Source organism: Tiliqua scincoides, chromosome 8, assembly GCF_035046505.1.
Source record: "Tiliqua scincoides isolate rTilSci1 chromosome 8, rTilSci1.hap2, whole genome shotgun sequence".
NCBI classification, from domain to species: Eukaryota; Metazoa; Chordata; class Lepidosauria; order Squamata; family Scincidae; genus Tiliqua; species Tiliqua scincoides.
In genome coordinates, this window is record NC_089828.1 from 17,454,595 (window position 1) to 17,477,426 (window position 22,832).

Below are 22,832 nucleotides of genomic sequence, written 5' to 3' on the forward strand. Positions count from 1 at the left end.
ATTTTGTAAGTAACAGTATAAAACCTATTGAGTTAAGAGCATTTCCTTTCTCTGACCTATACTTAAATATTCCTTCTTTCTTTTGATTTATGGTATACCCTATCCTAAAGATGCCTATCTTCGTCAAGCTGCTAAGGCAGTGATTTTCAACCTTTTTCATCTCACAGCATACTGACAAGGCACTAAAATAATCAAGGCACAACATCAGTTTTTGAGCATTGACAAGGCACACCTGCTGCCAGTGGGGTTCTCACACCCCCTAGTGGCCCTACTAATAAATGATCCTTTCCCAAATTTCTGCGGCACACCTGAGGACCATTCACGGCATACCTATGTGTCTTGGCACAGCGGTTGAAAATGGCTGTGCTAAGGTATCAAAAAACAGAGTATGAAAGCAAAATATATTTTATAGGAAATATTTGACCTTTGTTAGTTCTGGAAACTGAGTCAATATGCCCAAATTAATGTGGGACTATTTTATGTATAATGGTATAACAACCTTGCTCAGATAAAATAATTTCTCTGAGTGTAGATTTTGCTTTAGCTAGAGAGCTGTTATAACTTTTGATATATCCTGAAAAATGGGTGGAGGGGGGCGAAGCAAAATCAAAGCCCTTTCATTTTTTTTCTATTTGGTTCATTTTTTCTGTTATCAAACATTACTAAATGTAAAATAGGCTTTATAGAGGAAATAGCTTTCAATTTATAATGATTATTTTCAATTTGAATTGTATTTTTCTGTAGATCCCAGCTCTCATTATGTCATAACTTTGAAAGCATATAACAATGTTGGTGAAGGAATCCCTCTCTATGAGAGTGCAGTAACCAGGGCCTACACAGGTAAAAGACAAAGCTTTTGTATTATCGCTGATCAGGCATGAATCTTGCACTTAAAACTGCTATATTAGACTAAGACTTACAGGTTGTCTCTTTCCAAGTATAACTTGTTAAACCATATTTTAGGCAAAGCATTTAGAAAGTTTTTGAATTTCCAGCTGCTCCTGTAGTCCATGTTGGCCATAGTACAGATTAGGAGCATGTGTTTCTACTTATAGAGCGTGACCTAGTTTTCATATAGAACTTCCTAGTCTACAGTATACTAAGGAATCGACACATATTGCTCATTTGAAATTTTATATTCTAATCTTCACTATTACCACCCTTTGAGTGTCTTACAATAAGTAATCCAAGTAAGCGATAAAATCCTGTAGATATTAAAAAAGCAAAACAATAGCCTGCAAAAGGTGTAGTGCTGTTCGATGTTTAAAAGGTCCAGAAAAATATAAAGGTCTCCATTTGGTACCACAGACTGTGTCCTTCCCCAATAATGGACCCACCTTCATTGCGTCCCGGGGGCAGCTCTGTGACGTAATGCCCCCCCTTCCAGCATGTCGCCATCCTTTCCTCCCCAGGAAATTTGCCATGGCTCAGAGAGCCTCATGTGACACACGGTGGCGAAGACTTCTGAAGCTTCTTACTCCATTTTAAACAATACTTCTGGTTTCCCGACAAAACCAGAAGTGTTGCTGAAAACAGCGGGGGAAACCTCAGAAGGCTTCTTGCCCGCTGTGAAGCAGAGCCTCGACTGCCTATGGAATGGCTCAGATGGGAGGGCAGAGGAGGCAGTGATTGGGGCGTGTTGAGCGCAGTACCTGAGGCATTTGCCCCCCCCCGCCCCAGGTTCGCTACTGTCCTTCCCATAGGTACCTCCTCAGAAACATCATTAAATATATGAGATCCTGTTCTGTCTGCTTCTGCTGACTGAAGTGTGGCTAGTTTCTACTAGGAGCAGAGCCTTCTCAGTAGTGGTACCAATCTTATGGAGTGCTCTCTGCAAGGATTCCTGCCTGCTTAAAGTTAGTCAGCCACTGAATGCCTTCAGGCATTGAGCAAAACCATAGTTTTAAAAAAAGCCTTTTGGAATTAACTGATACTTGTATTTACTGTGGTTTTTCCTGTTGCTGTCTAGGGGTTATTCATCTTTTTATTGTTCACTTTTTTTTTTTATTCTACTGGACTTTTCTGTTTGATCATTCTGTTTTGCTGATTTGTGTCTTTGGGGTGTTTTTTTTGTTACATAATGTTTTATCTATTTGTTATAATTAAGTTCACTGAAGATAAAGTGGGGCATACATTTTTGAAATGTAGCAATTACAGGTGGCAATTTACATTATGATAATGATGGTAATAAACACGCCAGCTCAAGCTTTTAAGCACAATAGTCCAGTAACCTCTGATCCTGTTACCTTGTGGTTAATTTATGCCTCATTATTGATCCATATGTCTTGAGAAAATTCACTAGAAGACTTTGCTTAGGTCTCTTGTTACTGAATCTGCCTCTTAGATTCAAGGTGTTCTTACGCTGATGTTTTCTGAATTACTGTGAGTTTGACGCATGAAGACTTCTCTCATAATGTTACATGAAGGATTACCTCCCTGTGCCTGATGCTAATTCTACTTTGTTTTTTCAGTATCATTTTGGAGATAGGATAAATTAATGTTTTAGAGCAGCTGATTATGAAGAACTTAATTAGTAAACCATTTCAAACGTGTGTGAAGTTTTTTTTTTAATGCTTGTTACTTTTGCAACAGTGCCCTCAAATGTTATAGTCTCCATGTTTGGCATGTGTGTTAAAAAGGGATCTAAATCACTGAAAACTTTTTTGCTGGTCTTGTGTTGCCTATTAACTCTGGCTTTTCTCTCTTTTTCTCCATTTCTCACCTTTCATTTCATCGTATTACCCTGCATTTTCCCCTTTTGTTTTTGTTCACTTATAATGCCACCTTCTTTCTTTTTTATTGTAATACCCTACTTTTTACCCATCAATTCCCTAGACATTTCTGAAGTTGATTTATTTGTTGTTAATGCTCCGTACACTCCAGTGCCAGATCCCTCTCCCATGATGCCACCTGTGGGAGTTCAGGCTTCCATACTGAGCCATGACACCATACGAATCACGTGGGCAGACAACTCTCTGCCAAAGAATCAGAAGGTCTCGGATGCCCGTTACTACACTGTCCGCTGGAAAACCAACATTCCTGCAAACACAAAGTACAAGGTAACAAAAGATGAATGGCACAACACATTTGGCACAATTTTCTGGATACAGTGATTGGTCTCACTTTTTGGTCTCACTTTTTGGCTGTCATATGTCATAAGCATATGACAGCCAAGAAAACTGATCACAAAAAGTGAGACCAATCACTGTTTCTAGTTATCATATTTTGTTATATAGCTGCTCTTATCACTGGTTTTGTGTGAAGCTACCGTACTTCAGCATACCCTGGGGAAAAATTTAAAATCCCCTCACTGCTGCATGATTCACCTTGAGAGGATATGTGTTGGATCATCTCTGGCATTTTACTGATTTGATCTGTTCTGTTGGCAACCTTCAGTCTCAAAAGACTATGGTATCGCGCTCTGAATGGTGGTTCTGGAACAGCGTCTAGTGTGGCTGAAAATATCAAATACTGATTTGATATTTTATGATGAAACAGAGAAGAACTGACTCTGGCTTTTCTGCCTTAATGGTAGAAAACTCTTCTGAAAGTATTAGCTATAATATTCTGAAATTAGTATTTTAGAACAGAACTCTTCAACTTCTTGTTTTTGCAAGTGTGATTTTTTGCAGCTACCACTTTTGTGACTGCCACCAATGCCAACAGAGAGTGGCTCTGGAGTTCCACAAGAGTGGATACCCTTCCCCAAAATTCGGGCTTTGCTCTTCATCCTCCTTCCCCAGTAGTCTCTTTTGAAGGGTCATCAACTACACAGCCACATCTCACCTACTGTTGCGCCACCAGCCCAATCATTTCCCCTTTCAGTGGGGCCAGGCCAGGCATGTGATCACCATGGCAGTGGGTCCAAGTACCACTTGCCATAGTGTGCTATACCACTTAGTGGTCCTAATGCTGCTGGTTAAAAGCACCAGATTAGAATGTCTCAAGTCTGACATGGATTACATAACTGAAGGTTGAGTGAAACTGGGGTTTAGAGTGAAACTACACAGCTATAGTGGAAATCAACCCTTCAGTCAGTTGCCCTAGCATGTTTTGATTTTTTTGAATCAGGCTCCTTCAACAAGACTGTTTTGCAGTCATCTGTCTCCTGACCCTCCTTTTTTTGTTTTGTTTAGGGCATTTTGCTTGCAGGATGTTTGGATATGCTGGAGGTTTGGCAGCCAACAGACAACTTTGGCTCACTTCACAGGAATCTTTTTATAAGGATGTTATTGGGAGAATTAATTTGGGCTTGTGTTCAAAGATTCTTTTCCTTTAGTCTTTTTTCTGAGTTACACCCCAGTAATTTGGACACTTACAAATCTGCTTTGTATTGCTAGAGTATCTCTAGTGGCAAAATAAATGATGCAGCAGTTTTGAAAATAACTCTTTACTGACAGTAGCGCATTTGGTAATTCAGAGCTTTAGGACAATCAAGATTGTCTTCTAAAGAACAAGTTGTGTACCATAGGAAAGGCAATACAGAAAACATTTACTCAATTTTTCTGGATATGTTCTCTAATTGAGTTCTCATGGTTGGTTTCCACTTGTGGTCAAGTATGAGAAAGAGAGTGGAACAAGTTTTTTTTCCCCTCCCTGGTCATGTTGAGTTATAGAGAGCATGTTATCAGACATGTGTATGACGGATACTGATTTTCTTGAAAGAAGTTGTATGTACTGTTTGTGATTGGTTGTATTGCAAATATTTTGTCATTGTTTGGCAAAATTCTGACAAAGTTTATAAATAGAAATGCTTTATTATACTGGAAGTACTGAACTGGATCACAATTTTAAGTGCAAGAAGAATCTTACTACTTCTGATCATAACAGTTGTTCCCTGGTAGATGAAGGGGCGTTCATTACAGATTGGGAAAGCCCTCTCGCTTTCAGTTGATCCCCTCCGAGCTAGGGCTGACTGCTTCCCCAGTTCGGCCCTTCTCTACTGTAGTGAACATCTTTTTTTAAATATGTTACTCTGAAGATCATTTCTAAAATCATCTGACTCCATTTTAGTTTGTCTTCTAACCTGATTTTTGGGATTGCATGCATCCTTGTTGGTTCTGTTGGGCTTCACCAGCTTTCACTACATTCAACCATATTTATTTCTGGACCACCTGGTTGGTTTGGGGTTGGATGGCTCTGTTTTGGAAGACTGGCTATTAACTTGTGAGATCCCACAGGGTTCTGTTCTTTCTCCCATATTATTCTGTCTCTATATGAAATTGCTGAGAGATTTGGGCTGCATCAGTATGCAGATAACAAACACCCAGCTGTATCTCTCATTTTCAACTGTGGAGGTTCTGAACCTGTTCTCTGAGGACCCTCATGCACTGGATGTGGGTAAGCAAATTGAAATTAAATCCAAGACAGTTGCATTTGGTCCATAGAAAACCAAGTCCAGAGTTAGATGAACTACCGGTTCTGAACAGTTTTACTCCCTTTAAACGACCAGGTTTGAAGGCTGACAGTTCTCTTGGACCTGGCTTTGCTCTTGGGTGACCAAGAGGCAGCTTTGGGCAGGGATACCTATACCCATCTTCGGCTGGCTGCCATCAACATCTGATGTTTCTTACAAACATCAGTTTGGGCCACTATCATCCATTTCAGTAAGTTCCAGAACACCCACAAACCCCTCATTAACAACTGTTTGCCGCCTGCCTGAACATTTTTGTTCAGTCAGGCACTTGCCTTTTAATACAGTAATTGGGTATTGCTAGGGTTGTTTTAGGCTTATGCTGCTGCCTGGCTTGATTTTGTAGTCTGTTTTTATTGTGTTGGGTTTTGATTTGGATTGTTTTATAGTTTTGCTATGTTGCTTTGGGCACCTAGGTAGGAAAATGCTCTATACATTTAATAAATAAAATTATTTTTTTTGTCCATGTTCAGTAGTTGTTGTTGTCTTTCCTTTTATTTTGATAGAAACCATAGAAATGCATGTTCAGAGACTTACCTTGGGTTTTGATTTGGATTAGCAAGTACATTTTTGACTGTTCTTCTAAATATAGTTTGCTAGATATGAATGGTGCTTTATTTTAAAGTAAGATGTGCCAATATCATGTTGAAATAATTTGTCCCAAGCAGTCATTCTTATTGATTTTAAAATATTTTGTCCTTTTTTGTTTAGTTGTACTTGACCCACTGTTTTTCATTATGGTGGTTCTGTAAACAGTATTTTTATTTTTATTTCCTGTTATTTTTAAGAGGAAAATGTCAAACATTTGAAAAGTTGACTGTTTCTGTTTACACGTTAGCACGTCTTCCGCATACTGAGATGGTCAACTGCTTTATTCACCTGTAAGATTAGAAGTAGATATGAAAAATGTTTGTATTATGTACTCAGTAGTTCATTTGTATAATGCATGCATTTCATGAACTGAAATGTTTGATCTCAAATTACAGTGAACTCATTGGATTAATTATGTTCTTATAAGCCATACAGAATTTTGGAAGTTCCACAGATGCTGGTTGTGAATAAGCTATTTCTCATGTTTTGAGGGCTGACTTTGTAAGGGAAGCTTAGGGAGTGTGTTGGGAATTTGAAGAAGATAATTATTGGTGGGAGCAGGTGCTTGAGCCTTCCCAAAGAAATGCCCCTTGCTGAAGGGCCTTTTCCGCTCAGACACCCTGAAATCAGAAGCAAGTGCTGCTAGAGAAAAATGTCTGGGCGGCATACTTGTAGGAGAGAATTAGTGAATGCAAGAATAGTTGTGCATGTCTGCCACCCTCCTGCTGATTCTCCCCTAAGTTGCCCTCTAATACCACATGAATTCATGGGTTTGCTAACGCCATTTAGCCCTGAAAATTCTGCCAGTTTTTTAAGGGATTTTTAATGTTTTTTGTTATGTTTCTATTATTAAATTACAATGGAATGCAGTACGTTAGAGAAAATCAACAGATAACCAGAAGGCTTGCTGAATAACAAGCATACCTTAGACCTAGGTCTTATTTTATTTGAATTTTTAATTGATAGTACTAAATATATGGTGTTTTATGTAAAAAAGAAAAAGAAAAAGAGTGCCAATGCATCAACGCTTGAGTTTACAGGGGTGAATTTCCCAAAGAAACTTTAAGAGATAATTAATAGCCATATAGTAAGTTAACACTCTTTACTGTTACCATAGTCATGGTGTTTGAAATTCATAACTTCCTTTTCTGATGTTTTGATTTCTCCTAGACTGCAAATACTACCACCTTAAGCTTTCTGGTGACTGGCCTAAAACCCAACACCTTGTATGAGTTTTCTGTGATGGTGACTAAAGGCCGAAGATCAAGTACTTGGAGTATGACAGCACATGGAACTACCTTTGAATTAGGTATTGTCAAGTCAATTCTTTAAGAGTTGACACTATGATTAGTGATTACTCATTCGTCTTTTTCATGGTGTGGGAAAGAAAAGAAGGGGTAATATATGCAAGTATGTAGAAGAGAGAATTATTAAATACCAAAATATTTTTGTGTTCAAATTATTTCTCAGTAGTAGCTGCTGAGAATAACTTGATTATTAATAATTAATGGGTGGCTGATTTTAATTATTGAACAAGTAAAAGATGAGAAAAGCTCTGATTTCATCTTGGAAGTCATCAAAAATACAAGCTTTTTCATTTTAATATGAGTTTCTGAAGTCCACAGATTTGGGGATCACAGAAAGACACTAATATTTATGCATACCCTTTTAAGAACCATCACTCTTGTTTTTTGGGTCTAGGTGTTGTCCAGGAAGAAACCTGATATTTTGGTAAAATGGGCTTGTATGCAACCAGTTTTACCTGGTGCAGCATTTCCCAGACAGTTGAAGTTCTGAGTTTGGTAAAGAATTAAGCATGCACATATGACTTTTTATGACTGTGCAGTATAATACTGACATCTCCATTCCTGAAAGAGGAGCAGAATAGCATTGCATGACAATGCAAAACTCTAAATGCTGAAGGAGCTATTTGTGCTAGGTTATAATTGTCTATAAAAGAGGTGGTTTACTCAGAATTTGGTTCAGTGTTTCCTGGAGGGGCTTCCAAGGATACTGACACTCTAGAGACATCAATTCACTACGTTTCATTGACATTATTATGAATTCCAGCCGACTGTGAGTTTGTATTTCATCCTCGGATCTAGAGTTCTGTGGCGTTTTCTCTTTTGGAGAACATGTTGGAGGGCTTATGGTGCGGAGGGCATTTGACTCAAGAATGTGTGTTGAGTGGTGCACATGTATGTGTATTTTTTAAAGTAACCATTTGCACAGAAACCAATTTGTCACCTTTGAAGTTTATAACAGTAAAAACCCAAGAGCAGTGGTTCCCAAACTTTTTTGACTGGCAACTCCCTTGACCTACTGGGCCATTGGCCATGGTTTGCCCCTTAGGACACATTTTATAGGGTGGTAGGTTTTTTGCAAGAATAGTTTGGGAACCACTGCTGTAGGAGAATCTGCTTTCAGAAAGCAGAACTGGAATGATAATATTTAGGCTGCAGTTCTCAGCAACATCCTAGGGAGTAAGGGCCACTGAATATGGGATTTACTTCTCAGTAGATATGCATAGGATTGTGTTGTAAATAGTCTCTCTTCTGATAATGTCAATATTTTACAGATTCAGCAGTGTTAGTCTAAAGACATGTGAACAAAAACACCTCCAAATGTACTTTCCTGGTATTTAAACAATGGAAGCCAGTTTTTCCCAATCTGTGCTTTGCAACGCCCTGGGGTTGTCACAAGGCACTTGCCGGAATGTTGCAGTCTGTCTGCTGCCCAGCAGTGAGAGCATGGTGCAAGCCTCCAGGCAGCAGCAGGCAAAGCTGTAGCATGAAAAAACCATGTGCTGCCCACCTTCCCTGACCCTGTTGTTTAGAGGCTTGCATTAGGCCTTGAAACCAGGAAGTGAATGGCAGTGACCTCACCATGTGGCCCATTTTGTGTCATCATCCACTTCCTGATTCTGAGGACATTGCAGCCTGGTAAGTTGGCGAACTGCTGGTGTAACCTATTGATTGCTTCTGCGGTGTGTTTGCCCTTAGTATACTAGTGTTTCAGGCATGGTTTTTAATATTTATTGTTACAAATGGCTCAGAAATATTAAAAACCTTCAATTTGATTTTAAGCCTTTGTATCCCATTGTACAACTGATAAGATTCCCAGAGCAGCTTTCATAAGATCTATAGCAAATCGTTAACATAGTCAAAAGTGATGGTAGTGGGGAAGTTGCCTTCATGGTAGCTTCTACTTGCAGGACAGTTGGTGTTTCTTCTGGCTTCTTTGAGAGGAGGAGAGGCCCCAGTCCCAGGTCAGCAGTGGTGAAACTTTGTCTCTTTGCCCTCTCCTCCTCCTGCTTATAGGGCAGTTGCTAGTTCTGCTGTGGAAAGGATATCTTAACATCTCTAATATTGCAATTGCTACTTCAATTAAAAAGAAACATTATTGTAAGCTGATAGTTATACTTAGGCTTTCATTTTTGTAGCCATCAGTAGCACACTTGTTAGAATGCTGTTATTTAATGAATGCATACTCTAACTATTCTTCTTGTAGTTCCAACTTCTCCCCCAAAAGATGTGACAGTCGTGAGCAAAGAAGGAAAGCCTCGAACCATCATAGTCAACTGGCAGCCGCCATCTGAAGCCAATGGCAAAATTACAGGTGAAAATTATTTTGGTTATATTTGCATGCATCAATATACTGTTCTCTGGAAGGCTAGAATACTTTCCAGCAACTGCAGGGAAATGTGCATGCACTTTTGGTAGTTCGTAAGTGATTTAACACCTGTCCACACAGGCATTATTATCCTTAGAGCAGTCATTATCATTATGGACCTTTCAGATCCCCTGTCAGATCCTTAAGTTTCTGTCCTTAGTCCACGTTCTCAGTGTCCAAGCTTGGAAATGGGATAATATTGAAGGTGTACGTAACTATATGAAAGGTCTGCCCTCTGGTGGAATCTGTTGTAACAGTTTGCAAAAAATGAAATCTTTTTCATGCTCTTAAAATACTATTAGTGCATAAAGAAAATAAGAGACACACCTTATAAATAAATACAAATCAGTGGAACAATCCATGTTTCATTGAAGTTAATGGCTTCATTTCATTTGGATTATCCCTTAAACCGGGGTGTCAAACATAAGGCCTGGGGGCCGGATGCAGCCCTCCGAAACTTATCTGGCCCTCAGGCTCTCAGCTGCTGAGGTGTTACAGCTGAAATGGCAGCCCACATGAAAATTGGGCTTTCCCAAATCTTGAACTATTAACAAGATTTGTGATTTTCTCTTCTGTCATTTGCAGTTAATGAGTTTCTATATGAGAACAGGGTCTGATTTCTGGCCATTAGCTGCTTAATGATGTCACTTTCTGCTTAATGACATCACATCTGGCCCTCAGCTGGAGCCCTGAATGCTAACTTTGGCCTTCTGTATGAAATGAGTTTGACATCCCTGCCTTAAACATTTGGGGAATATATTCTATGTGCAGCAACACCCTAGCAGATGCTAATTAGGAAATGGTTCTAATTTCCTTTCATAGTTGTAATGAACTAAGCAATTTCTTCTGTATCTTCATGGGCTAAGAATTGGAAGGAGTCTTATAAATAAATAGGAATTTGTTTAGTTGTGTTCAAGTGCTGTATGGATCTATTCATAGGCTTTTGTGCTTAATGTGCTTCAATTAAGTGAGTCTGCTGCCATGAGGTTGCTGATAACACACCGCTCCTCTTTCCATCTCAAGCCAAGAGTGTGCATGTCTGGAATTGGTAATAGGTTGAATATGGGCAACAGTCTGAAGCTCTGTTCAGACAAGATTCTCCTAAACAGTAAGATGACTGGTTCTGGATAAGATTTCAGCCTATTTTGAATAGCACTATCCTTGAAAACTCAGTTTGCAGTCTGGGGGTACTCCTGCACCTGCTGTAACTCTTTGAGTCTCAAGTGGTATTGGTGCCCTGGAGTTCTTTTGTCCAATTTCAGCTGGTGGTTTGGCTCTGCCTGTTCCTGGAGAAAGCAAATCTGGCTATGGTCGCACATGCCTTAATTACATTGTGACTGGATTATTTCAGCATGCTGTCTTTTGATAAGCATTTAGAAACTTTAATTGATTCAAAATGCTGCAGCCAGGTTAACTGGTGCTAGTTTTATGAAGTGCATTACTTCTGTATCAGCTGCACTGGCTATGAATTCATTTCAGAACACAAGTAAAGGTACTTATTTATTTGTTTCACACTTTTATACGGCCCTTTCTCCAAAGAGCTCAGGGCAGTGTACACAGCTGCTCCCCTCCTTTTCCTCACAATAACCCTGTGAGGTAGGTGAGGCTGGGAGAAAGTGACTGACCCAAGGTCACCCAGGAAGCTTCATGGCTGAATGGGGATTTGAATCTGGATCTTCCAGGTTACTTGTTAAAGCCCTAAATGGTTAGAATTAGCTCTTCCCTTAGGATCATGCCCACTGTCTGCAATCCCTTGAGGAGGCACTTCTGGTTTCACTACTGACTGAGATGTGGTTGGTTAGGACAAAGAAAAGAGATTACTCACTAGGAGTGCCTAGAGTGTGTAACTGTCTGTCTTGAGAAGCTTGTCCTGTCCTTTCTTTGGTAGTGTTTCACTGCCATGTAAAGACATTTTTGTTGGGGCAAGCTTTGCCTGATATTTTTTGTTTCTATTTTGTGTTTTAGTTTCTGACTTTAAACTGATTTCTGTTTTATTGTACTGATAAATTTTTATTGTAAGCTAACATGAGCTTGTTTGTAATGGAATGGCAGGGTATAATGTTCTTAAGTAATTTAGGGCACAATCCTAACCCCTTATGCCATTGCTTTCCAGTACTGGCATAGTGGTGCCAATGGGACATGTGCTGCATCCTGCAGTTGGGTGTCACTCACAGAGGCCTCCTCAAAGTAAGGGAAGGTTGTTCCCTTACCTCAAAGCCACATTTCCCTTATGTCAGTGCTGGAAAGCACTGACATAAGGGGTTAGGATTGCGCCCTTAGATCTCTTGGAAGCTTTGTCTTAATTCACTAACTGTATTCTATTTGTCTGTGCAGGGTACATCATTTACTATAGCACAGATGTCAGTGCTGAAATACATGATTGGGTCATTGAACCAGTAGTAGGAAATAGACTGACTCACCAGATTCAAGAATTAACTCTTGACACAGCATATTATTTCAAAATTCAGGCCCGCAACTCCAAAGGCATGGGCCCCATGTCAGAGGCAGTACAGTTCAGAACACCTAAAGGTAGGTTGGTCTTGTCATTGAATCTGCTCTGTTGCATTTTCTGATGAAATATGTGCAAAAAGCAGTTTGAGGTAAAATCTGTCTGGCTCTGTTTGAGGCCATTCTTGGTAAGAGCTGTACATGGGCCTTCCTCATATGTGGGCTATGAGTTTTTCACCCCAAGATCTTCTGTGATGATTATGGTGGTCAGCCTCCTGTGGGGAGGATCTCATTTGCATAAGGTGGAGGAAAGGTGATAACAGTGACATGGCCATTTCCTCTCCTCCTCTCAGCTAGCCCATTTCTGAATGTGAACTTGCTCCCAGAAATTCCTGCAATGATACAAGGCCTCTGGAGATGAATTCTCATTTATGGATGGAACAGCTTGGAGCAAGTGACAGTGGTATGATTCAGCAGCAAGAGTCATTCTGCCTTTACAGGGCATCTTGGGGATCATGGTGAGACTTGAGCAACTGCTCAAGGGTTCCAACCCCTGATGCTGACCCTGATAACACTAAATTTAGTCTGTTAATGTGGAAAAAGAATGGAATTTTACTGTGAGAACATGGTCTTTCTGTATGTATATGACTATCTTACATGTGAAGGACCTATAGTCCACCTTATGCCATAGGTGATGGGAACAGGTAGCATTCTAAACTGTATTTGTTAAACTAGCTACCCAACAGTTTCTTAGGCCATTTCTCTGAATAAGGTCTGTGTGTGATTTAGTTTACTTTTTCCATACTTGTGTGCTTTGCTCCTGAACAAGGATATTCCATTAGCCTAAGAATATGAATGCTCAGGTTGATGTTGGCATGATTGGTGTCTTAGGATGAGTGAGTACTTAGATATAGAGGTTACTGTACATTTTCAGTTGCCTGTTTCTCAGGTTTTGTGCAAGTGAATCTGTGAATGATCATAGAGGCCTCCCTAATAAATGGAAGATGTGTTACCCAACTGCATACCTGAGCATTCACAATATTCTTAATATGAGTAAGTAAATAGTCCATGCTTTTATTACATGGAATTATGCACATCTCTTCCTGAAAGACATGAGCAGAAGTTAAAAAGTAGAAAACAACAATGCCAGGTAGATGGTTAATTCTGGAGTAGTAGTTTAATTTCCCATTTTAAGAGATTACTACTTCTATGCCAGTGAAATTTTTGTCACTCCTTCAGATGTGGTGATCTTTCTTTTGTTTGTTTCTTCCCCTGTGCTTATCCGATAGCTGAATCTTCAGATAAAATGTCTAATGATCAAGGTAAATGAATGGACATGCTTTCTGCATCATTCTCTTTCTTGCAAGAACTATTGCTGTTTCGTTTTTCTAACTGCATTTGTTAAAGAATAGCACAAATGCCAAAAAAAGAGCACATACTGAATTTTACATTTTGAGAAGTGTTTTTCTTTTGTTAGGCAGTGTAAAATGAAGAGTCTGTACTTGATGCCATGTATACAACTTGCATGCTCAAAGTGTATGTGTCCAGCTGTATAAAATTTGAGCAGTTTGCCTATTATGGAAGCAGACTCGCGACATTTATTCTTAGGATTGATTTCAGGGGAATCCTGTTCTTCCAGTTTGTAGCAAAAGCTGTGTGTATTGATAGTTGACTTTCTATTAGGACACTTCCCCCCCTCCACACCATAGTATTTTCTTCAATTTTAAAAGTTGTGGGGGTGGGGAGTTATAAGGTGCCAAGGAACATACATTTAATTGAATGAATGTGCTTCTTGAAAGATAAGATTATGAATATCATCCATCAGAAATGGGGGAGAGGCAAGACCAGTGCCTGAATAAGTGTTCAGTTTTCTGATTAGAATGCCAATGGCAGTCATTCTAAACATGGGAAAAAGCTGGGCTCATTCCGCTAGTGAAATACGCAGTGCAACTTCTGTGTATTTGATACATCTGCATGTGTCTTGCAAGTGTTGGATCAATTTCTGTAATGTGTTTAGGCATAGCATACCACTGAAAAAGAGCAGTGGTCACAAAAATAGACTAGGCATATCTGTGCATCAGAGAGCAACTTGACTCATCCTGAAGTAATTATTTGCCCCAGTAACTAAATTTGTACATAAAGTGATGGCCAAGAAAAGGAAAATGTAGAGGATATAGTTAAAAATATTTAGTACTGTTTGGGTTTTGCTAAGACAAGGTGTAGCTATCTGTTGGCAAGTCTATTTAAGATAGTGTTTCTCAAGACTGTGGGTGGTGAGCCAATTTCAGGTGGGTCCCCATTCATTTCAGTATTTTATCTTAAATATTAGACTTGATGTTACCATGGTATATGACTGCATTTGGGGAAATGTTACAAACCTGTACTTTTAACAAGCTACTATGTATATTCTTTTAACAATGGTAGTAAATGGGACTTACTCCTGGGTAAGTGTGGGAAGTATTGCAGCCTAGGATTGTGAAAAATTTTCCTGCTTAATGTCTCTTCTGGTCATGACATCACTTTTGGTGGGTCCTGACAGATTCTTATTCTAAAAAGTGGGTCCCGGTGCTAAATGTGTGGGAACCACTGATCTTAGAATATGGTACCCAGTTGTGGACGGGTGTGCCTGCATTGTAGAATAACCTCTTAGTACTGCTCCCTTATATCACAGTTTTTCACATCTGTAGCTTTAGATCCATTTTCTAAGGTTTCAAGCATTAATCAATGTAATTGGTAGATTAAATAACTAAAATGCTAGTTGATTAAATGAAAAACACAATTTTTAATACTGTACTAAGTTACAATAGGGTACACTTGGGTTAATAAAATGAAGTCTAATTGTTAAGAGTCAGCAGTTGTAAATCAACAGCACTTGTAAATCAATCAAGGTTTGTACAGAAGCCTAAATTGGGGTCAACGAGAGTTCAGTCAAGGGGTTACCCATTTCATTTGGGATCAGATATGGATCTCTCTGAAGAACAAATTGGGTGGGATGTGCTTAAAAGAGAAACAGATTGGCAGCCAGTCATAGGATTATTGTCTACTGTTGAAGAGTTGCAGTTGACCCTTTTCTTTGTTTTTCTTGGGTGGTAGAAACAAAGTTTGCCATGTGTTCATATGTTTCTTGGTAAGCAAAGCAGTGGTAAATATCACAGAAATGTACAGGTGGTTCATAGAAAGATGGAAATCTTGATTCGCTGCATACACTGATAGAGAAAAGGCACCAGAAGAATTCAGGGAAAGCCTATTAAATATTGTCACATTGTTCTCAGCATCAGTAACTGGTGATCCACAGGTAGCATTGAGCTCAAGGAAGGCCATTATATAGCTCCACTTGAATTCTGTGATAGCAGTGATGGAAGTGAGTGACAGTGAGGCAAAAGGATAATTTCTATCTGACTCTACATCAATGAGATGAGAAGGGGTTGACTTTGGAGGGAGAGGAAGTAAGCAGAGTCTCATTGTAAGCAACCACTGAAGCCAAAAGGGTGCCATCTTTTAATACCATTCCTAAAGAGTGCATTCTTTTTTCACTTTTCTATTGTATGCCTCTGTCTGAATCACATGACAATTAAATTACTTCATTGTACTGTTGCATCCTCATGCATGCTCATTCCCAAGTGATGCATAATGAAAGCATGCATGTTGTGTGGTGGGTATCCCATTCTGGACTATAATGTTTACAGAAGTAATTGCCAGAAGATGGAGAAACCATGGCAGCTTCTACTCCAGTAGTAGTAGAGACTTTACATTCCCGGTGCTTGGGAAAATGTACTAGTAACACTGTTTTGTGTGTAGATAGTGTATACTGATGTCAAAGCAGAGGTTAAAGGAGATGAGTAATAGCGTTTAGCAGAATTGATGGTGCTTTCATGTTCCAAGGCACTGAACTTCCAGGATTTTCTGGAGCTATGTTTAGTTACTTAGTTTTTTATGCCAGGAAGTACGTAAATCCAGACATTGGAAGATCTATCCAAAGCTTTGAAACAAGTAGCAAAGAGATTATTTCTCCCTTAGGATTATTTGTTGCTTTTTTGTTAACATAAGCTGGGTACATGTAATTTTTTCCCCCTGAAAAATAAGCTATTTTTTCTCAGTATGGATAAAATATGCATATTAAGCCTTCTTTTTTCCTGTGAAAGAGTCTTATTTTCTTCAAAACACACTTATTTGCATTTCTATATTTTCTAAAATAATACATTTATATACTCAGATTGGGCTATTTTCTGATAATTTTGTTTGTTGAATATCTAAATCTAATCTATTTCTTGGCCTTCTGTGGTGTATTTCTTCTCTTCCTAAACAAGATATAAGAGAGCATTATTATTAGCAGTGAGACATGTTGTTGTAAACTTGGAACATGTTGTAAACTTATAGGAACATGTTGTTGGCAACCTTCAGCCTCGAAAGACTATGGTGTCGCACTCTGAAACATATACGAACATAAGCCTATAAATATAATTTGTTTTTATTTTATTATTTAAAAGATTATTTAAAAGATTTTCAGGTGAGACCTCTTTATCTGCAAATTTGCCCCAGCTTGAAGGGGCATGATCAGGAGGGACCCCCCTCCCAATCGTTCCCCTGCAGACCCCCAAGTTGCAGCTGGAAGGTTTCTGAACCTCAGAGGCTGTGCGCCAGTGCACACAGCCTCTCCAGGGCTCAGAATGGCACCTGGAGCAGTTTTCTAACAACTTCCAGTAAAACCGGAAGTCATCCAAAACTCTGCTCCAGGTGGCTTTCTGAGCCTCAAAGATACCATGCACCACTATACCTTCAGAAACAGGGTGAGATTTATGGAATCATGGAACAACTGGATCTCTAATGTCTGCACTATACTGCACCCTATGCCCAGAAGGCATAGATTATTCTGTACTTGTCATACTGTACTATGTGAATGGACCTTTGTTCCACTGCTGTTATTAATAGTGACTCTGATGTAACTGGGTAAGCACTTTTAGAAAACTTCTACAAATGCTTGGTGTGTGTGTGTGGCTACAATGTGCGTTCATCTACAAATAAAAGTTAAATATTACACAACAGGTTCTGAAAATGTGGGTAGGGCATGAAATACAAATAATTTAATACAGCATTGATACAATGATATAATGTTGTGTTTTCCAGCATCAGGGTCTGCAGGAAAAGGAAACCGGCCAACAGATGGAGCATCAGATTATAAAACACCAATGAGTGGTAAGTAGTATCTCTTAAAATGTATTTCTGCTGAGGTGAAAATGTTTTTCAGTACCTCAGTGTTGAAAGCAATCCATAGTTACACTCTCCCCCCCCCCAGGTAAGAGCATCGTTAGAGCCAGATAGGGAGGACTTAAATTGAAAAACAGAGAGTCCATTAAAATATGTAACAGTGTAGGCTACCATTATAACACAGTATGAATTTTGTCCTATACAAATAATTCCCAGGGTTCCATCACAAGCAAGAGGATCTGTCCATCCAGGTGCTATTAGCCTAACTTGCTAAGGTCTCTGTTAGCAGCTGAAACCAGGTTGGTTTCAGACAGCTGCTCTGAGTTACAGATGTCGTCTTTGGTGAAGAAAAATTGTAGTTTATTCTGTAATCCCTGAATCCATGTGCATTGGTCAGTGGCCCCTATGCTGCTCTGGGGCGAGCCTGGAAATTCTGCCCTGCCCCCAACTTTGTGAACAAGTTGTGCACAAAATTTGCATAAAATATTTACCTTGTATTTTTTATTCAGCTTACATAATTGTTCCAGCTGTATTTAGAGAGCCTTCCCCCCAAATGTTGTGCTCAGTTCTTTAGCAGTAATTCTTTTTAATTCCTAATTTAGTGAAAAGAATAGAAAATCCAATGTGATATCGTCTCTGAGCAGTGATCCAGTGTTCTTTTGAAGCTGTAATTAATATCTGATAAATTGGATGAAGTTTAGACATGGGTTTCATTTAACAAATGTTGATTAAATGAGCTATGAATAGTTGATGAGTATCAATAAACATAGCTGTCTGGGCCTATCTGTTACAAGCCTCTGTTTGCAAGGAGCTGGATAAAGTGAAACCCTATTCAGTCCCTTCAGATTAAGGCCCACATTATTTCAGGGGAAATGTTTTCCAAGAAATATTTTGGATAAAATAATTACCAATATAATAGACTGCAGAATAAGCTTGAACATAAGTCTCTTAAATGTGAGTGAAACAGCAAGGTTAGACTTGTGCAACTGTTTAAATTTTGGGGTTTTGAAACCATTGGTACTTCTGGATTCAGACTGAAATAAAAGTCAACAAGGATTCAAGACTCCTTATGTATAATAAATGTTTATTTTCCACTTCAGGCAGCAACAGTCCTCATGGAAGCCCTTCCCCTCTGGAATACAATATGCTTCTGGTAATAATTGTGTCTGTAGGAGTGTTCACCATTGTGGTGGTGGTGATCGTTGCTGTCTTCTGTACTCGCCGCACCAGCTCTCACCAGAAAAAGTAAGACACCAACAACAAACCCACCCTGCATACTGTATTTTTGAATGAAGTTCAGTAGCATAGCTGAGGAAACAAACTTGTTGGAAGAAGCTTGAGAAGAAGGCTTCTCTCTGGGTCAGGTTACTATCCTAGGCCTGATCTTTTTTTCCCCCCACGTCACCCCACTGCCTTCTCCTGATGTTAGAAGAACAAAAGTAAATTTTTTTCTGCCCCTTGGTTGTAGATCTCTCTCTCTCTCTCTCTCTCTCTCTCTCTCTCTCTCTCTCTCCCCTGTTACATATGGAGTCCAGTGGTTCTCTTTGCCCTTCAGAGAACCTGAGCTGTTGCTACCCTCTCTGGATATTGCAAGTGCTGGAGGCCTATGTGGAACTAACCTCCTTTTCTCTTGAGATTCTTCTTCTCCAGAGAACTTGCAGTTCCTTTGAGTGAAACTTGTGAATCATTTTCCATATTTTCTCCAATGTAAGTAGTGCCCCTAGGGGGAGACAAATCATCTTTTTCTTTTTTCTTTTTTTTAATATTTATGCTTTTTAACTCACCTGAGCTGTTGTGGGGGCCTTTTGGGGGTCAAGAGATGAGATAAAAATCTCCCAAATAAATAAATAAATATCTTTGCATTCTTGCATTCTTGATAACACCATAATACAATATACCAATTGTGTAGTGTTGGTTTGTCGGGGGCTTCCAATCAGGCCCTAGGGGAGCCCCCAGTCTCCAATGAGCCTCTGGCCCTCCAGAGACTTGCTGAAGCCCATACTGACCCGATGCAACTGCTCTCAGCATGAGGACAACTGTTTGACCTCTCACCTGATCTGTGGAACAAGGGCCCCCTCCACTACTTGCTGTTTAACATCTGTGATGCAGCAGTGGTAGTGAAGGAAGGCTAGCCTTGCTTTGTGTAAGGCTTTTTATTGACCTTGAGCTACTGCAAGACCTTCATTCATTTGTGTAAGTTCCAACTCTAATAAATTCATGTATGCAAATTTATTCAAATTTTAAATTAATTATTTTTCCCCCGGCCCCTGACACAGAGAGATGATGTGGCCCTCCTGCCAAGAAGTTTGGACACCCCTGTTATAGACAGCTGCAGCATAATTGGATAAATGACTTGAAGTAAAAATAGAGCGTAGCTTTCTATTTATGAATACTTGAATTTTTTCCCCTGGATATATTTATTGCTTTCAAAGGAAGCGAGCTGCCTGTAAGTCTGTGAATGGGTCCCATAAATACAAAGGGAACTCCAAGGATGTCAAACCACCTGACCTTTGGATTCATCATGAGAGGTTGGAGCTGAAGCCCATTGATAAGTCTCCAGATCCCAATCCAATCATGACAGACACCCCAATCCCTCGTAATTCCCAAGATATCACACCAGTGGACAACTCTATGGACAGCAATATTCATCAAAGACGGAACTCATACAGAGGTGAGTTTATGCTGATTTCAGCTTATATCAGGAGGCTTTTACGAGTTATCTCAGCTGTATGAGAACTGTTCTTCTGTAAGCTACATTTTAGTCTTAATATATATACTATGTTGGCATCCTTCAGTCTCGGAAGACTATGGTATCGTACTCTTAATGATGGTTCTGGAACAGAGTGTCCTCTCCAGTGCGCGAAGCCTGGGTAAAGCAGATATGGAGGATAGACTGTTTCCCATGCAGCAAATCCCCCCTCTCCGTGTCACTGAAATGGTCCAATGGAAAGGCAGAGGCCAATACGGTTGGTTCCAGCGGTGCCACAGGAGTTGCCAGAACATGACTGTGTTCAGCCATGAACTGCCTCAGGGACTCCAGCTCCGGATTTTGCCTCGAGGTTGACTTCTGAAGCCTTTTCCATAACTGGATGTAGCCACAAGGCAGGGGATTATATATACTATAATCTTCAGCATGCAGTGGTAATGATTTGGCACTGCTGCATCAGTCTTATTTTGATGATAATTTGCATGTAATTAAGTTAGAAGATAGAACAGGAGTTTTAAACCCGTTTCATCAAACTTGTTTCAAACCTGAATAACATTTTTGGCACCAGCTGAGGGCCAGAAGTGTTGTCATTACATAGATAGTGGCTAGGAATAAGCACTTTTTTCTCAAGTAGGACCATCAATTGCAAATGACAGAAGAGAAAATATGCAAATCTAATCACAACATTTCGCAGATCAGCAGCTGAGAAGTGCCTGGGAGAGCCTAATTATAACAGGCCCAGATAAAGAGCTTCTGGGGGCCACATCCAGCTTGCAGGAACTGAGACAGCTTGCACCCCTGAGATAGAATATATTGGCATTAGTATGCATGTAATATTGCTTGCAAATAGCATTATTTGCATCATATGACTTCTATTTCACTTTAGAGAGCGCATGACTAAGGTAACAAACATTGCCACTAACCTCTTTGAATGAAATGTAGTAAGATGAATGCTAACGTGTTCTGAAACTATAAATTCTTGAGGATTAGAATAAGCATTTAATGACCGTTATTTGTCATAGTTTAATAATTGTTAAATCTTCCTCTTCGTTGGGGATGACATGAAGTCTTACAGTATCTTATCACTGATAAGTGATCGGTCATTATCCTTTCTTTAGGACACGAGTCGGAGGATAGCATGTCCACACTTGCAGGAAGAAGGGGCATGAGACCCAAAATGATGATGCCATTTGATTCTCAACCTCCCCAACGTAAGTCTAGTCATTTGATTATTTCCTGCCAAGCCATTGTGAGTCAGAAACTTCTAATCCATCCCATATTGCATTGGAGTAGTGTGGTGAAGCAAGCATTTAGTGCTGTTTCTTCCTGAGATGATCTTATTACCCGGGAAATTCAGAAATTAACGTGTCTCCTTATTCCGGAAAGTGTATCAAGATTACAAATACTTGGACTACCAAAATTGAATCTTGCAGTATTTTCATGCCAAAGTAGCATCCTGATGGTAAACTGATAAGAGTACTTTTGTCAAACTACTATGTACCTTGTGTTTTCTACTGCTTTCTTTTTATAGACTGAATGTTCATCAGTAAGCCAGCTATCTGTTTGAAGATCAGATTCTGGAGAATGGGTAGTTTTTGAGTAAGATTTTGGTTGAGTTGCCACAATTCTCATGATGGTGCCTTTAAAAATGGTTTAGGGCAGTGTTTCTCAAACTGTGGGTCGGGACACACTAAGTGTTAAAAGTTTGAGATCCACTGGTAGGGAAAGCACAAACTAGTGGCAAGAGAGAGCATTTTCCTTTTCGGTATAGAACAGCATCTATAGTATTCCAGTTCCATGCAGTCTTAAGGTTGAAACTGCTTCTCTCTTCCCAATGTGCATTTTCAAATGTCTGCCATATTTTCATTGCCATGGGAAGAAGCGGTTTCCTGGAGAGGAAGGGCATTTAATCCCCCAGCCACTTTTCCAAGGTCCAGTGGATTTATTATTGCTATTATCGTCATCATCGATGTCATTTTTAAAGAGCCAGATTGCTCATGCTGGGAAATGTGTAATAGTAGTGGAGCTTGGAGTCACCACTGTTATGCGAAGGGGTGGGGTTACAGTATTGATGGCCGCTGAATATATTTTCAGCACTATGTTGTGGCTAGAATGGCAACTCTTTGAGAAATCTGAGCCTGAGGAATAGCCTGAGTCTGGTAATAGCTGGGAAACATTCTGTGGGGGAGACCATGTGATGCTCCTGCTATGGAGCCCATGTGAGTTAGGCATTGACTTTTTGGTGAAGAGGAAGAGAAGTGTTTCCTATTGGTATTCCCCATTCAGATGGCAATGCCTTTGAAAAAGAAACTGGATAAATTTACTTAAATTTTTGTAGTTTACAGTCAGTTCATATTCTTTTTGCACTACCATTATGTAGAAACATGTATAGGAAGAAAATTCAATGCAAAAAAACTGAAAGCCCTGGAGTGTAAGATAGCTATGCAGGGAATAATCTCATAGATAGAATTAGCAAACTGTAATCATGCTAATAATCATGCATGAAAAATCTGTCATGATTTAACAGAAAAGACATTTACCAATGCTTTCTCCTTAAGCTTTCCGTAGTGTGGTGTTGGAATAAAATGCAGTTTTCACTTGCCTTTTACAGAAGTGGTGTCTAATGTATGTTTGGTTTTTATTTGCATTTGTACTCACTTCCTCCTGTACTGACATTCTTCTGTTTAGGTCTTATGCAGACATAACATTTAATTGTGGTTAAGCATTACCTAACTGTGGTTCAAAATGGACTCCAAGTTAGAATATTTAAAACATAGTTTAAAGTGGATTTTCTAA

General features: G+C 39.5%; 1 protein-coding gene across 4 annotated transcripts in view; it reads left to right on the plus strand.

Annotated features, from left to right (window-relative positions):
• NEO1 (neogenin 1) overlaps positions 1-22,832 on the plus strand; it is a 132,990-nt gene that overhangs the window by 98,789 nt on the left and 11,369 nt on the right. For 2 of the 4 annotated variants that reach the window (XM_066635068.1, XM_066635070.1), the window contains exons 16-24: positions 745-840; positions 2,836-3,059; positions 7,175-7,313; positions 9,515-9,622; positions 12,011-12,205; positions 17,249-17,317; positions 18,430-18,574; positions 19,762-20,000; positions 21,155-21,247. In XM_066635068.1, the coding sequence (XP_066491165.1) occupies positions 745-840; positions 2,836-3,059; positions 7,175-7,313; positions 9,515-9,622; positions 12,011-12,205; positions 17,249-17,317; positions 18,430-18,574; positions 19,762-20,000; positions 21,155-21,247 (1,308 nt within the window). The remainder of the gene's footprint in view (positions 1-744; positions 841-2,835; positions 3,060-7,174; positions 7,314-9,514; positions 9,623-12,010; positions 12,206-17,248; positions 17,318-18,429; positions 18,575-19,761; positions 20,001-21,154; positions 21,248-22,832) is intronic. The other 2 variants (XM_066635069.1, XM_066635071.1) reach the window with 1 other exon arrangement.